General features: G+C 44.2%; 1 protein-coding gene across 4 annotated transcripts in view; it reads right to left on the bottom strand.

Annotated features, from left to right (window-relative positions):
• Positions 1 to 17,596, bottom strand: part of ABL1 (ABL proto-oncogene 1, non-receptor tyrosine kinase) — a 123,061-nt gene that overhangs the window by 15,626 nt on the left and 89,839 nt on the right. For all 4 annotated transcript variants that reach the window (XM_031450707.2, XM_031450708.2, XM_031450709.2 and 1 more), the window contains exons 2-4: positions 12,541 to 12,714; positions 11,703 to 11,998; positions 4,186 to 4,458 (exon numbers count right to left, since the gene is read on the bottom strand). In XM_031450707.2, the coding sequence (XP_031306567.1) occupies positions 4,186 to 4,458; positions 11,703 to 11,998; positions 12,541 to 12,714 (743 nt within the window). The remainder of the gene's footprint in view (positions 1 to 4,185; positions 4,459 to 11,702; positions 11,999 to 12,540; positions 12,715 to 17,596) is intronic.

Here is a 17,596-nt window from a genome sequence, read left to right as displayed (position 1 = left end):
CCCACAACTCTGATCCTCAAGTACTGCACTGTATCTAGCCCCACAGCCAATAGGGAACCCACTGCAGGAGCCAAGGGTGATGTGGCAGCCGTGGGCTCTGAGTCGTGCGGACTCTCTCCCCAGCGCACAGCCCCCTCATGAAGTCAGAGAGCCACTGCGTGTGACTGTCCAGTGTCAGTGCTGCATGGAGCCCTTCCTTCTCTGCCATTCCTGGAGCTCTCCAATAAAACCAATTTCCGGGGGGGGATAACAAAAATACAACCCAAACCAAAACACACTGCGCTGGTGAGGGTAGGGAAAACAGGAGTGCAAATTCGTATGAGTTTTTTGATCCAGCACTACTTGGAGACGCTGACCTACCAGGATCCTCTCCCATGTGTGCAAACAAGGAGATTCCCTGTGAACCGTACTGGAAGGAACACAAGTGTCTACTGAAGGCTGGTATCTAGTAAAATACATTCATACGTGCACTGTTAAGGAACAACTGTAAGATACATCATGGGGCAGCGTCTGCAGCATGCTGCCATATGGTTAAAAGATACATGCACGTGGACAATTTCTGGAAAGACACAAAAATCAAGGGTGGAGGATACTGTGTGTATATATTACCTATTTGAAAAATAGGTAAAGAATTAAGTACAATTTTTAGTATCATGTTGTTTAGTCTCCAGTCATTTTTGGAGTACAATTTTAAGTCTCAACTTTTTTAAACAATGTTATTTTTTGCTGTTTTAATAGTAAATTTGTCAGCTAGCTTATGAGTCAACCTTAATAACATAATTAGATCAACAGTAGTCTTTTCCAAATTCTATTACTTACACAACTGTTTTATAGAAAGAAAAGTGACTTACAAAACTTTTACTACACAGCTCACCTGAAACTTGGGGTTATTTATACCTGACAGTTGGTTCTCTGAGACACATCCTGCCTGTAACATATAACCTAACATAAGTGTATGGGTCAAAATTCAAACTAGCAGTTTCCCATCGGGGGCCTTTGCTGTAATTCCCGTTTCTCATCCACAGGGGTCAACCTAGTGCCCTCTCTTTTCCCTTCTGGTCTCTCTCTGCCCTGAAGGTGCCAGACCCAGTGCCGCCTAGCAGATCAATAAGGAGTGGTGGTTAAAAGTAGGGCCTTGCTCCCCTGCTTGTTAAGGAGGATCTGGTTCTGTCTGCTGAGGTGCCAGCAGTACCAAAAAGGCAGGACAGGGAGGCAGGAGGAGACTGAGGCTCCAGTGCCTAGCGGGGGTCCGGCACAAAGAGGGGCTTGGTGAGAACTGGCTGAGCAAACAGAAGCTTGAGCTAGAACTGCACAGAATTCCCAAGGAGTTTTCAGGAGAAAAGCAGATCATAGCTACAGCCTGTGAGGGAAGTGAACTGGGGGGGGGGGGGGGGGGCGGGGCGGGGTGTGTGTGTGATTTTTAGGATGCGTAACTGTGGTTCATGTGTATTTTTCATGGTGTATGAGGAGGAATCAGAACTGAGTAACAATTTAATAAAAGAAGAACTGGGCTTTTGGAGCAGGATGCCTGGGTTCAAGTCCTGGCTCTGTCGTTGCTGCCCATGTAACTAATGCCAGGCCAGTCACTTACCCTCCCTCTGCTTCAGTTTTCTCAACCTTGAGATGGCAGTAACGTCAGCAGCCTTCTCTTAGGGTGGCTGTAAGGATTAAATGTGATGCTCTATGTGAAGCATAAAGCACTCAGACTCTGGCAGGCAGGGAGTAAGAACTCAATATTATGTTAACCATCATCCCCATTTAGAACCACTCAGACTCTCAGCTTCTACAATGGAGATGAATGCGCCAAATGCTGATACGGAGCTATTTGATAAGTGGGAAACATACTGCACAGACGTTTTCTGTGCAGGGTGAGGTGGAAGGAGGGATCATTTATTTAGGAGCTGCTTAGTACCATGTTTTGGGTTAATATATCCTAGAAAATGACACATTCCCTTCCCCCTAATTAGCTACCGCCTGGAATGACTAGTCACAGAAATTTATGCAACTACATTCTGTAATTTTTTATGAACTGTGGGATCATAAGTTAATAAGGCTCTTAGGGGAAATCACTAAAAGTATAATAAGCTAATAACATGTCACTAGAGGAGTATACTCTAGAAGGCACCCATTTTGAGATTAATTCTGATGTAATGGTATAAAAAAACCACCACTGAGCTCCAGGGGGTCCCTCCTCTAGAATCCCCCTCCTCAGCTGTTCAGAAAATAATGCCACAGCACCACTACTGGGCTACGGTTTCCCCCAGTGCAAACTCCATCTCTTTTTGAAGTTTTTAAACAAGTCTTTTCTGGACTAAAATCTAGGGTGTTTTGTGCTTTTACTCTTGCTTTGTTTTGGCAAATCCTGGCCAACGTGCAGGTAATGCTGGGCCTCCAACAGCCTGGCAAGCTGGTCAAGCGCAGTTTCCCTGGGTCTGGTCCTCAGTCGTGGGCCAAACTGAGACACCGGAGCACAGGCACACGCCTCTCCCTGCTCCCGCCCGGGCTGTGGGAGGCGGGGCAACGGCTGCTTAGCTCATTCTAGGGCTCGCCAACACAGCCATCCTTGTGCAAAGAAAACCCAATCATCTTACTCCTGTGCATCAAACCTTTCAATGCACCCCACTGCCTCCAGGATGTTCCCCCAGCTCCACAGCCGGGTTCAAGCCCTCTGTGAGCTGCTGTGCCCTCTCTGCCCTCTCCCTCACCCTCCTGGCCCTGTTCCTCAGGCCAGGTCCTGCTCTTCCACCACGGGCCCGCTCACGATGCCCTTCGTGCTTTGGCCCCACCAACAGAGCTCACAGGCTCCACTCTCCTCCCCACGTGGAGCCACAGCCCTGAGCCTGGGCCTCTAGCTCAGCCCTCCGCGCACTGCACTGCAGTTGCTGTCAGACCTGCCCACGTCTCCTACTGACCAACCAGACGATTCTAACCACCTCGACCAGCCTGATGGGAAGAGCTCTGTCCAGGGCATTTTCACAATTCCAGTGTTAAGGAATTTGATAGCTGCTTATTAAGTTAAAAAAGAATTCTATCTAGAAAATATCCAGGAGTCCTTAAGGTGACCCCACATCATGCCACCACCACTCCTCCCACCACACACACAAATCCTGCCCCAAGGACCAAGCTAAGGGGACACAGTCAATATGAATGCCAAGAAGCCACCTGTGGTTTCTAGGACTAAAGAATGCAATCTTTTGTCTAAAGTGTCACTTCATATCAACCAGAAATCATAATTTCCATTTTACTGTGCCTCTGAGGGCATCAGGGGAGTGACTGAGTCCCCAGAAGGCAGAGATCTGGCTGCGTGCACCTAACCGACCTCTAGGAAGTGCGCACACACTTGGGTGCACCTTTCCCAGTGGGGCTGTTTCACTTCTTCTTCTCTAGTAGCTACAAAAGGGGCTCCTTTTCTCAATTTCTGTGCACAGGTCAATGTAATTGGAGTTCATTTAAAACAAGTGAAAATCACACAGGTCAACACTAGGGGACACTCTTGCCATAGGTAAAAACGGGGATCACATCTTGAAGGAGGTGGAGGACGACACATGAAAACCTCTTTCCCTTGGCATCCTAACAACTGCCCGGAAACTAAAAACACCAGGCATTCGCTGAGAGTGAAAGTCACAGCGATAAAGAATAGACAGTATCTGCGTTAGAAACCTCCCTGCTTCCTTAACGCCCTCCTAGTGGAGGCGGCCCCATGCTTGAGTTTCCACAAGTCCGGACACATGATAGAGAGACTAGAACCTGCTAGAACACTCAGCGCACTTGACTTTCAAATCTACCAACAAAAATCCACACGAGAGCCAAACACATTTTGGTTAAATCTCCTTCTTTCAAAACTCAGAGATTTTCTACCCCCACTCTCTTAACGCAATAGGAAGTGATCCAAATGCCACACAAACAGAACGGAAACCCACAGCTTTAAAACAACCTTGCCACAGAATGAAAAAAACTCCCTCGAAATGTCTAATCTTTTTACACCAAAAACCGCAGCACTTCTCAGCTCTCAGCATGTGTGGAAACACAGACGGCAGGAGCTGAGAGTCGCCCTGGGACCTGTGCGCACAGGCGGGGACCTGAAGGAGCATCACCGCGCACCAGCAGACGACAGGCATGGCTAACGGAGGTATCCGGAGCAGTGGCGGTGCTCACAGACGTCTGACCGGGTGGTCCCAGGCTTACCTTCAGGGTCTTCACAGCCACCGTCAGGCTGTACTTCTTCCACACGCCTTCATACACCTCCCCGTACTGGCCTCCCCCCAGCTTGTGCTTCATCGTGATGTCTGTGCGCTCCATCTCCCACTTGTCGTAGTTGGGGGACACGCCGTAGACGGTGGGTTTGTTGCGCTTGGGGGCCGGGTAGTGGAGGGTGGTGATGAGCCCGTCTGCCACAGTTGAGTGATGATGAACCAGCTCGGCCAAGGTGTTGAAGCGGCTCTCTGAGGACACGTAGAGCTGAGGAAATCAGGGCAGCCTTCAGCCCATGGGGCAGATGCAACTCAAACAACTCGACAGGCCAGCTTTACTGAGCCTTCATTTAATGCACAGCAAAACCTCAGATAAACAACTCGCTCTCTACACAGGACCAAGTGTTTAGAAAATCACTCACACTGTTTCTCCGCGAAATCCTCCACCTGCTTAATTTTCACATGCCTGGTTCTCTGTGACCATTCTGAGCCCAATGTGAATGTCCATGAAGTATCCCTGATCATCTGGCACCAGTCATCACACTCGTCTTACTTCTCTGCACCGTACTCACCACTAGCTGATCATTCTGTTTACCTGCTTGACGATTACCTGCCTCCACCTACCAGAATGTCAGCTTCCTGAGAACTGGGCCCAAAGCTGTCTGTTTTAATTCTGCATCCCCAGTGTCAAGAACAAGGGATGAGCATGTAAGAGGTACTGAATAAATGTTGTTGATTAAATTAAAAAGAGTAGAACTCAGTATTTGCTGATTGGAAAATAAAATAATTTTTTACAATTGAAGTACAGTTGATTTACATTGTTGTGTTAGTTTCTGGTGTACAGCATAGTGATTCAGTTATATATGTATATTTTACATATATACACACACACACACACACACGTACTCTTTTTCATTACAGGTTATTACGAGATATTGAAGTAGTTCCCTGTGCTATACATTAGGACTTTGTTGTTTATCTAATTTATTTATAAGTTTATATCTGATGAAAATAATTTTTAAATCATTATGTTTATTATCTAAAACCTATAATTACATAGTTACCTAGGAACAAATAGTGATCAGAGATGAAAATCACTAAACAAAACATAAACCTCCTTCTCATTCCTACCTCTTTGACTTGGGCTCAGTAAGAAGCATCAGAGGCCAAGATCTGCAAAGCCCAGCAGTACGCCCTGGTGGGAAGTCCGTCAGCGCTCTCCTGGAACTGAGTGGGGCCTGGAGGGCTGCACAGGGTCATACGCCTTCCCCAGCTCAGGGAAGCAAGGAGGAGGGACAGGAGACACACGTGCACGTGAGTCCTAACTGAGGCCTACGGCGGGTGCGAGCCTGCACAGGGGACCCCCTCCGCATGGAGTTCTCGTCTGGACGCTGCAAAGGGGATGAAGGCAAAGGCGCAGGCTGGTGGAAAGCAACAATGGGGATGGTGACAGCTATCTTTCTTCTCCTGTCTCTTCTTTAATTTGACTCAGTGATGTAGTGAGGGAGTATTTCCTTACCCAAAACAACTCACATTAAAATTCACATACAACATCTGGGCTCCAGGCACATAACTGAATCTACTGGCTCACTAAGGGCAGCCAACAACTGCTGAAGGTGGAAAGGACACTTAAAATCAGAGCTAGGTGTTCGTAAGACTTGCCCCAACTGCACAGATGTGGGAAGGAGGTATACAGATTTGGGACAGCAGTGATGCCCGAGGCCAGAGGGAGGAAGAGGAGGAGCAGGACTGGTAGCTGATTATTACTCAAAAAAAGAAAAGGGAAGAAAAAGGCCGAAACACATGTCAGGCGCAAGGCCTTGGCTGTTGGTTATGGTAGGTTCCATTACTTTCTGTATGTTTGTAATATTAGATAATAAAAATATTTTAAAAGGAAATAACAGCAGATATACAAGTTGATTCCATCTATAAACCTCAAGAGGGGTAGGATTCCTTAACAAGGAGGTTCTTTCTTTTCTTTCTCTTTGTTCCTTCCCTTCCTTCCTTGCTTTCCTTTCTCTCTCTCTCTCTCTTTCACTTGGGGAAATGACTATAAACAATTCTTTTAAATCAAACTTTGGGCTTAGAGGTTTATAATTTACAATTTTTATGTAGCAATCCTACTAAAATAAAATTCTGAGCGACCTAGGAATAGTCCAGAAGGATTTCGCAGCTCTGGGGAACCTGTCCCTCTAGAAGACGGTGCCTTTGAACAGCAGGACCTTTCAGGGTGAGGAGGTGGCCCACCAGGAGGCCCCACTTTTGTACCTCAGAGCCACAAGGAGAAACAGCTAAGTGAACCGCCCTAGGGAGACACGAGGGGTCATGCTCAGGTCCCTGAACTGCATACCAGAGTGCTGGGCGCTGGGGGGTTGGGGGGCAGAAGTCAGAAGTCCGCTGAGCCTGCCCTCAGCTTAATGCCCACACACTGACGACCCGGCACTCTTGTCAGGTGACTCTAGTCACCAATGCAAGTGCAGTTCAGAAGGACTGAGCGGGGGTAGGGGGAAAGCTCCTAGCCCCCAGCCCTCTCTGGAAAGGCCCTCAGTTGTCCGACTGCTTCACTGCAGGCTGCACGTGCCCCAAGCCCTCTTCTCTCTGGCCAGTTAGCTGATGGGCATCTTCCCTGTCGAGGAGTGAAGAGAGGATAGTAAAGCCATTCCAAGAAGGCACCCCCCTGGAACCAGAGCTCAACTCCCACCTAGGAAATCACTAGCACGGCACAGGCAAAAGAGCCCATTTCGCTTGCTGGGCTCCTGGGGCAGGTCACCTGGGAGCAAGGCTCATTACCTATTTCTCCCTGTCAGCTTGAAAGGCGCACTCCCCAACCTAAAGATCAAGTTCACCCTATTGCACAGAATGCTAATGGCTCCCCTAAGCCCTACTTCATGCAGAATTTGTTCTTGGTTTCAGCTGATTCCCTTGCAGGCTCCTTTGTTAGAGATTTCAGAGTTATGGGAGGTTTCTGTGAATGGGCAAACTTTATCCTTTTTAATAATTAAATTTACAGACCCTGAGACTTAGTTCATCTTTCAACATAAAATTTATATACCGACACTTATTAAATATTGAAACTACTCTCCCTTAAATGTACTGTGCAGCCATCTTCTAACAGTCACGTCTGGTGGCTTCCTTCTGAGTAGGGCTAGTTTTTGAGCAGCATTTTGCTGGCGAACTGGGTAATCTTCATCAGGAATTCATGGCATGTTCACAGAAGAAAGTGAAATTAGTGTTATGAATGGTATGTCATTATGCTATGCACCCAGTTACACAAACACTCTGGGTGCTCAGCCCGGGCTGTGCCTCTTCCTAATCATGCAGGGACCCGAGAGATAGGACTTGTCAAAGAAATTCACCAGGAATGACAGCCAGACTCACAGGCTCAGTGGAGCCTAGGCTTGGGCACCTTTGGCTGCCTCAGACCCCGGAGTCCCGTCTCGGACATACTTTACAGGCTGCAAGGCCCGGAAGCCACGTCCTCCCACCCCACCCCCGGAGCCACTCACACACCAGCAGGAAGGCAGTAACTTGATAACTACACAATACTTAGCGGTAACGCTCCCAGTCTCCTTGACAAGGTAGAGTCAGCCGTGGTTTAGCGAGCGGGTTTTCCACTGGGATGCCTGCACCTGCTGAGCCACTGCCAGGGCAGGTAAATCTTGTGTCATCAAGAGGTTACACAGCTGGTGCCTGTCCTGCCACCTCTGCTAAAGCTTAAGCCCAAATTCCACTCCTGTCAATCTAAACCTGTCACTTCAGCGGACCATAAAAATAAATGTCAACTGGGCATCTCTTGAAGGAAGGAAGGAAAGGAAAGATTCTATCAAGGTCCATAAGGAATTGTGGGGCTTGGCAGGGGCATCTCACCAAAGTAAGTAAGGTATAATAAACCAAGAATGACTGGGGGTGGGGGTGGAGGAGGAAACCCAGTCTTTAATTCTGGACAGTGGCAGAGGATTCCAAACTCTAAGAAAGCACCGAGGAGAAGCAAACCCCAGCATACCTGAAGATTAAGACTGTGAAGACTCCTAGGAAACGGCAGTGGCTCAGTCTGGAATGGCCCTTTCAAGAGTCTAGCTTGGAACTCCCAGAGTCCCGGGCTCTGGGCCCTGAGCTGGTGGCCCTGAGCTGACTGACCAGCCACAACGGCTGCTGAAAGCTTAGGAACACGGGGAGGGAAGTAAACCAGAGCCAAGAGGGTGGAGGCAGAAAGAAATCCCTTGGGGCCTCAGAGAAGAATCTTCTAAATTCAGTTGTTTTCTAAAGATTAGCTGATTTGAAAGTAAGAATTAAACTTTTTCAACCCTAGGCTCTTCCTTTCACCAAACTTTAAATTTTCCCCCTTAGAAATCCAAAAAAGATTGCATCAAAGCTCTGCTACGTGAGCAGCTTTTTTCAAAGCCAAGCCACACTGCCTCATGCCTCGCTCTAATACCGCCCCCAATCCTGATGCTGTTACACTCATTCCAAGCACATGATCCCACCCAACATTGCCCCCTCAAGTGTGGCCCTCAGAGAGAAGCCTCCGCAGATGGCTGGCCTGACGACTCCGTGGGCCGAGAAGTCTCCAGGTGCTCAGACAGCTGAAGGGAGAGTCTCCGCCAGGGAGGGAGGAGGAAGGCGAGATGCCTAGGGCACTCGAGGAAGGCGAGATGCCTAGGGCACTCTGACGAGCTGCCCAGCAGTGGATACTACCTGATCAAGTGATACTCCCTCTATTCTACCTGGAATGAAAGGAACCCACCTGGCACATACCAACTTTTAGACAGAGCGCTTGGCTTCCTCGTCGGATGACTCTCAAATTCTACAGATCGTGTAACCACGCAGGCCTTGCTCTCCTCCTCCTTTAAACATTTTAGACCAGCCCCCAGCTAATAAGTTGTCAAACCAGATCATGCCTGCCTGCATCTGCTCCAAGGATGCTGTTAAACAACTCTAGGGAAAAGAAACCATTATCCCGTTCAGCACAAACCTCAACCGATTACCGTGGTGCAGCATGACTTGCCTTGGATAAACAGCACAGATGGGAAGCAAGCTGTCAGCTCCAGGAAATCACCTCCCTCATGGGCAGTGCACTCTGGAGTTCTAATTCACTAAAAAGGCACCCTTGTGGTCTGAAGGCTAGGTTTCAAACGGCCTAGCACCCTGGAATTCATCTTGTAGAATGGAAGGACCCAGCTCCAATCTGGGATGTGAACATGACCTGAAAAGCAAGCTGACGAGGCCGATCTCTGGTCACGTATCAACAGCAGACTGTGCCGTCTGTCGTGCAGACTACAGTGCTGGTATAAAAACACATCCAACGAGGAAAGCATCAGACACTTGCAAAAAGGACTTCAGCCTGAAGACTTTGAGACGTGTGGAAAAAGCAACAGATAAGAACATTGAAAAAAGAAACGTGTTGTACATCTGTGTGGGATAAATGAATGCGTGAGGACAGCCACAAAAGGCCAGCAAGATTAAGACAAGGGGACGAGCCCTACCAGATACTAAGACATGAGGCCATAACAATGAAAAGTCGAGTACTGGCGTATGAATAGACAGACCAATGGAAGAGAACAGAGCGTAGATCAACAGACCTAAACACACATGTACATTTGGTATATTTCAAATTACAGGAAAAGATGAGTTTAGTAAATGGCAAAGGAAACACTCAAAATTCGACACACGCATATTAAACAAAACGTGATGGCCTCTTTACTCATCAGTGACAGAGATGTTATCACAAGTCTGATGGTACACTACTGACGAGGGTAAGGGAAACACACCCTCACAGCACTGCTGGTGAGCAAACCCATTTGTACAGTTTCTAAAGAAAGTGATATCTATACAAGCTTTTAAGGCACACAATCTTCAATCAGTTCTAGCAACTTATCTCGCATATGCTTAGACTGTACATAAAGAATGTGCAGTGTACTTTCAAAATGCAGGTCATGACTCACTAGTGGGTCTATGAAATAAGTTTAGCGGATTATGATGAGAATTAAAAAAAATGAAACAACAGAATGAAGCAAAAAACTATCAGCATGCATTACATACAGTAAGTGTAAGCAGGATTTCATGAACCTTCTGTTACTAGTGTGCGTATGGGGTGGTGATATAAAGCTTTTTTTATGGTGGGCTGAGATTTTTTTTTTAAAGATTTGAAATCCACCTCATAACAGCATTATTTATAATAGCAAAAGATTGGAAACAACCTGAAAGTCGGCCAGCAGGGGAATGCCTAAATAAATGGTGGTCCATTCATGTTATGCAGTCATTAATAAGAATGAGGCAGCTCTAAATGTGTTGCCATGAAACAATCTCCAAAATATGCTATTAGGTGGGAAAAGCAAGATGCAGAACAGTGGAGATTATGCATCACTCATGTTTTTTAAAAATATAAACACAAATACACGGGAGAACGCTGGAAGAAACTAGTTAGAGGTTGCCTCTGGGCAGGGGAACTGAATTAGAAAATAGAATTATGTTTCACTGCAATTCATTTTGTTCTTTTTTTTAAACCATGTGCATGCATTACATATTATTAAAAAACACATACACCATCTGGACCCAGCCTGACAATCCACCTGTCTACACCCTCACCGACAGCATGGTGCAGTGGAGTGGACAGTGAAATCTGAGCCTATTTCCAGCAGTTACTCACAATGTGATCTTCAGCAAGAAATTCTGTCCCTCTAAGCCTCCATTTCCTTAATGCAAAAATGCAGGTAAAAGTAGTATCTAATGTGAGTTTTAACTAAGATGAAGATTGAAAAATGTCCCAGTAAACAGTAGGGACTTAGTAAACGTTAATTTCTCCCTTCCTTTCATGGACTCTTAAGGACTGTTTATGTGAAGATCACAAAACCATATATATAAACCCCTTTACAAAACTACAGTTTGGGTTTGAAAATACATGGGCATAATGTGATCCCATTTTTGTTTAAAAACTGTGTATATATACAATGTAAACTGACTATACTTCAATAAAAAAAGAATGCAAAAAATACACCAGTGCATTTAGATTGTACACACACACAAATGTGATTTCATCCATAGGAAGAAGGCCATTTATCAGATTTATTTTGAGGAGGTGCTATTAAGCTGGTCTTTCACTTTAAAAATAACCATCTATTGTCTGACTTTTTCTCATTTGAGGGTAAATTACTATCATAGTAAGAGAATTTTTAAAAAGGAAGAGTTTCAGTATAAGAAGTATGTCCAAAACCCAACCGGCAGTCCACTTATCTTATGAAACTGCTAACAACAAAACTCCAGCAGGACAATGAGAAAACCCCATCAGCCTGTGGACCTTCAGTATCACGTGACGGGTCCTCAACAGTGTGTCTTTATTAAGGCTAATGGGATGATGCCTGCTGTATCCTCGAAAACTTCTTCAAACACCTTCTTGGTTGAGCTTTGCTGCAATAACTTACCAACCAAGCAGCAGGACCTCTGGGTTCTTCTGGCCAAAGACTAACACCCCCACCCCCAGCCATGCCCCCCAGCTCCCCACCTGGGGCCGCATACCTTGCCATCAGAAGCAGTGTTGATCCTGTAGTGGTACACCCTCCCCTCATATCTCAGTGAGATGGACCTCTGCCCAGGGCTGCTCTCGCTCTCCCGAACCAAGAAGCTGCCGTTGATCCCGCTGCTCAGCAGGTACTCAGCGGCGTTGCGGGACACGGGCCCATGGTACCAGGAATGTTTCTCCAGACTGTTGACTGGTGTGATGTAGTTGCTCGGGACCCACCCTTGGCCATTTTTGGTTTGGGCTTCACACCATTCCCCATTGTGATTGTAGCCTAAGACTCGGAGCTTTTCACCTTAGAAGAAAAGAACCAAATCAGACGCAGCAGTTTTAAAGGCTAATTTGTTCATTCTCACTTATTCTCCCATGATTACTAAAAATCTCCAAATTCCTAAATACCTCATTTTAACAAGTCCACATAAATATATGCATTTATAAGTGTTTAAGAGTACATGTTTATATATGAAGCTTCCTGTTTACATTGCATATATGGATAAACATATAGCCTCAGTTTTTATAAATTTTTTACTCAAGTGTTCTGTTCCTAATATAAGGAAGCTTTTTAGGGGAGAAATACTTTTTCTTATTAAAAAAAACTGCTTTCAGTGTTTGGTCCAGGTGTCTTTTTTAATATAAAAAAATATTTGCTAGAACTGTACAGGAACTTTTCTCCTTAAGGAAAAGTGATTCTCTTATAAAGATGCTGTTAGTTTTTTTGATCTCCTGTATCCCAAACTTTAAAGTTGTTCTCTCAATCAGCAAAGGGTGGCCAGTCAAGCCACAGCTTCCCCTGATTTCTGTCTCTTGCAACCACCACCAGCTGCCCAGTTATTTTACCTTTAGTTATGCTTAAAGTGTTATCCCCACTGGCCACAAAATCATACAGTGCAACGAAAAGGTTGGGGTCATTTTCACTGGGACCAGCAAGAAGATTTTCCTTAGAGTTCCAACGAGCTGCTTCACTCAGACCTTGGGGTTCGAAGTCAGATGCTACTGGCCTCTGAAGGGCTTCTGGAAGAGAAAGAAGGAAACAGAAGACAGACAGGAGAAAGAAGAATCAGGGGGAAAAAAGGTTTATTGTCTTTATTGGAACAAAAAAAAAAATCTGTGTTTTCAACATTACACGTTCCAACTTTATTTCATTTCTTCACCAACATTTGTACACGTTATCTATTAACAAGTAAGGTGGTTTAAAAAAAAATGGACTCTTCCTTTCCCAAATCTTGTGGAAAACACCAGGTATTTTGGCTCCAAGGTGGTAACTAGTGTTCTCAAGTAGTTTAAACTTTTTAATTAAGTTCATTAACTCAAAATGAATTCAGTTAGAAATGGAAACAGTCCATTTTCATGTGTCTTTGCCACCGTTTACGCTATCATATGAAGCAAAAGTTTTTGCTTTTAAACATTTTAAAATATATGAAAGCTAATATATGCACATAATTTAAAAATCAAATAGTCCTGAAGGGCTTACAATGAAGGACAACATTTTCCACCCCACTCTTCCCTGCACCCAGAGCCAACAGCTCTACCTGTGCTGACCCCCCGGCTCTCTAAGTATAAGCGGTTTCATGATGGGCGCTGCTCCCTCTCCCCGTCTCCCCTGTGCCATTCTCTCCTGGCCACCTCTGCGTCTGCAGCGACAGACTGACACCTTTATTTCTTGTTTCCTCTGCTGGAGACAGTGTCTCTCAGCTATTTACCTCCCAAGATAAGGCTATTACATCCGACCCTTCCTTCCAGCCCTCCTGTTTCTATACTTATGCTCAAGTATGGCTTTCTTTACATTTTCTTTTACTTTGTGTAAAAGAAATTCTATTTTTCTGCAATAATAAAGTCTTTAATTTTTGCCTATAGGTAGGTTCTAAAAGTTGCAAACCAGTCGACATCTTTTATATTAAGAATGTGTGACTATTATTCACTACAGGGTTAAATACAGTTCATTATTTCTTCCTGAAATTTCTTGTCTTTTTTCTCTTGGACTATGTTCAAACTCTCCACAATTTCTCTGCGACAACGACAATATGCACAAGTGTTTTTCCAAGCCAGCAAATCTACTCTGTGTAGATTTTTTAATTGAAATATAGTCAGTTTACAATGTTGTGTCAGTTTCTATTATACAGCATGTTTTAGTCATACATATACATACATATATTCCTTTCCATATTCTTTTTCATTATAGGTTACTGTAAGATACAGAATATAGCCCCCTGTGTTATACAGTAGAAACCTTTTGTTTATCTATGTTATATATAGTAGTTAGTATCTGCAACCAAGTAGACCTTAACAGTTGTGGAATATTACGGAGTGAAATCCAAATGCTCATTTAAGGAAACTACAATAAGAAATCATACTTTTAAAAAGGAGTAAAGAGGAAAATTCTAATTTGAAAAGAATGGAAGAATCTACCATATGTTTAAGCCAAACACAAATGGCAACAAAACAAAATTGTTTTAATTTTCCCTTTTCATAGATTGAGGGAACCCCCAAATGTCTTTTCTTGGGCAATAACACCCATCTCAAGGATGGGCCTGATTCTGCAGTATTCACTTCAAAAAAGACACTGGAGGCACCTAAGACATCTGAGGGACTAGGCTAAACTTCCAGAAACACGACTGGAGAATTCCAAAATGAACATTCTTTAACACAGCTCTTTGGAATAAACCAATAGAACATAAATAAGGTCTTTCAATTCCAGTTTTTGTGCTACTGATGAAGTAAACCTTTAGGAATTGTTTCTCTAAAATAGCAAATCCCAAGTTATGAAATGGTAATTTCATTTTATGAATCATGAGGGCAAAGATAATTTCAAGGAAGACAGTCTCAAAACACTACCATTTCCTAGAAGGTGCAAAAGGTTTAGTGATGTGTTAGACTCTGTTCTCTGAGTATTTACATTGGTTTTAAAAGTATATCTAGTGCCACTGTGATCAGAGGTTGATCAATTAACCAAAAAAAAAAAAAAAAAAAAGCTGGATAAAGCAAGGATTTTTAAAAATTAAAATATGTGATCTCCTACCCCCACCTGAATGTACATTGATTTGCTAGTCTTGACTTACAGGGCCAAGGACTGTTCTGTTGAGTGTGGGTATGTGATCAGAACCGGATGTTGTCTTACCATCCTACCTGTCACGCACCATCTCACTTCCAGCTTCAACTTGCTGCAGGCGGAGGGAGGAGTCAGAGCCACGTGCTGTGGAATCCCAGCATAACTCCTCCCAATTGTTTACCGTTGTGCCACTCACACGCAATCCTGTGGCAATTTTTAAAAAGTTACCTGCCTTTACTGAGTCTATCTAATGCAGTCATCTAAGTTTTCAAAAAAACAAATCTCTTTTCACATTCGGATTTCACTCGTTTCATATTAACCAAGGAACTGAAACGACATGTCTACTGAAATAGAGAGATGTGGGAAGAAACACAACTGACTGGGTGTGGTGGGACTCAGGTGGCAGGTTCAGCGTGCCACGTGGACGGGCTGCCCTGTCCTGTGGGCACTAGAGAGGCATGTTTAGCAAGTCAGTTAAGTGAAAACAAATCAAAAGAGCTTCTATTGTCGTTATTTTAAGCAAAACTAATAGGCAGAGGATTCTTAAAGCACAAGAACTCCTGCATATCAAAAGGAAAAGAGAAATCCTTCCGCTAAGGAAAAATGGACGTAAACTATGAATAAGCAATGCACAGAAACTTTAAATTACCACCAAACAAGGAAAGCATGTTAACCTTCCTAATAATCAAAGAAATGCAAATTCTCCAGGTACGTTTTCTGGAGGCTAACAGTATTAAGACGTCAATGAAATGGGCATTCTTATACAATGAAAGTAGTTTAACTCAGTTTGGTGGGATTACAAACATCTACAATTTTCTTTATTCTTTTCAAGATATTGGCATATTTCACATAATGAATATGGTTTTTATAATCAGAAAACCATTACAAAAATAAAAAAAGCTGTCATAAATAGAAGACAGCTGACACTTGTATAATTGATAATCTAACACGGAAAAGTACACTGGGGGAGGAGGGACTCTCCTCAAACTGTCCTGAAGTACGTGTGCCTTTCCCTCCAGGGGTCCCAACCTCATGGCCATGAGCATACAACTTTGGCAGATCGGGCCTACACAGGAAATTAAACCAAAGTCATGAATACAGAAATGCTTTTCTTCTCGAATGCCATTTGACCTCTTCTATCAAACATTCTGAAGCATCTGGATTTGATCAAAGTTACATAATCAGGGGAAGAAGCCTGGAAAACACCTGGAACAGGCCAGGGGGTACTACAGATTTAAAGCATGGGTTAAAGGACTGTCCCTAGCACAGAGACAGATGCTGAGAATTTCAAGTGAGGGGATGAGGCCTTTGTCAGGAAGGAAAAGGCCTCCCACTGATTTTTGATTCAACAGGACGTCAGGAAATCCAAGGCAGTCTCTCAATTTTCCTCTCCAGCTCTTGCTCCATTCCACAAATTAATGGCCACAGCCCAAAGGGAAGTATTGCTCATGCATGCCTCTGGATCGAGGCACTGAAGTGCAGACACAGTTCAACACCAAAACCTTCCAGTCAATTCCCAATCCAGGCTGATGTCAAAACTGACTCACAATGTATAAATGCCAAGTTCTTTGCTTCATTTCATAGTGAACTATGCTCATCAACCTTAAAAATGGTCACGGCTTACAAGGCCAAAGTTGCAGAATGTACTTAAATCTTCCTTGCTTAATGCATGAACTTTCTGCAAGTCCCACTGTCCGGATGTTAGACCCCTAAAGAAGTCCAAAGGCTTTATTCAAAGATGATATCCAAAATAGCTCCCCTCTTCCGTTCTGCTAATGGATAAAGAAATTTCAGCATCTATTATTCTTAAAAAGTTTTAGTTAACATTTTCTACAGCATCTTAAGTTACATTTTAAATATATTTAAGATTTACATCTTCAGAAATACCTCTCATCTCATCAAAAACTCTTTCCCGTTATTTCACCATACGGTTAATGAAAAGGTTTCCACTCACCAACAAAACTCAGGAAAAGCCATTAATTAGCCAGTGGAGTACCAAGAATGGCGATGTCTAAACAATGCCTCCAAACCTCTAAAAAGCTATGGCTCCAACTATGAGAATAACCTACTGAAAATTCTGTAGGGACAATGCCACAAAATTCACTGGATCTGTGCATGATTAATTTATTCGGACAGTATTTTAAGAAAATAGCTTGGGTCTTTAAGGTACAACTTAAAGATTGTTTTATACAAAAATAATCCTTTCTTAGAGTTGTGAGTCACTGATCAAAAATGCTTACAGAAGATTCTCCGATATGGCATATCTGATCTAGACTTTCAGGGGCTGCTGCTGCTGAAGCTGCCACCAGTAAACTGGAAGAGGTAAAATGCTACTTGAGTTGGCGGGGGGGGGGGGGGCGGGGGGGGGGCGGGGGGGGAGCGGGGAGGGGAGACTCCACTTCCAGGAAAAACATCCCTGGGAAGCTTCCCACCTTCCTGTTGGCACTCATGCCCAAGGTCACGGTTCCCTCTAGACTTCCAGACTTCGGAGCAGCTGGCAGTGGGCAGTCATCACCGTCCACACCAGGGCTCTCGGAGACAGTTGAGTGTGGGGAAGGGGCAGGAGGCGGGGTGTGTCACACATGACAAACATTTCCTTTACTTTTGCTCATATTCAATTATTTAAACACTTGCTGCTTTGCTCTTACTTCCTTTGTGGGCCTTTCACTATTATCCTCCAATTCAAGGAATCTCTGTGATTTAAAAATGTATAAAACAGAGCCTTCCAAAAAGAGGGAAGGCTTCGTGTTTTATTTCATACTCCGTTCCAGCTGATGAGATCATGCTCAGACTATTCTCAAGTCAGTTTATCACAGTCTAATACAACATTTTATAATATGAGCTTAG

Source organism: Camelus dromedarius, chromosome 10, assembly GCF_036321535.1.
Source record: "Camelus dromedarius isolate mCamDro1 chromosome 10, mCamDro1.pat, whole genome shotgun sequence".
In the NCBI taxonomy this organism is placed as follows: Eukaryota; Metazoa; Chordata; class Mammalia; order Artiodactyla; family Camelidae; genus Camelus; species Camelus dromedarius.
The sequence above is the reverse complement of the archived record's forward strand: the minus strand, read 5'-3'. Positions and strand labels throughout refer to the sequence as shown.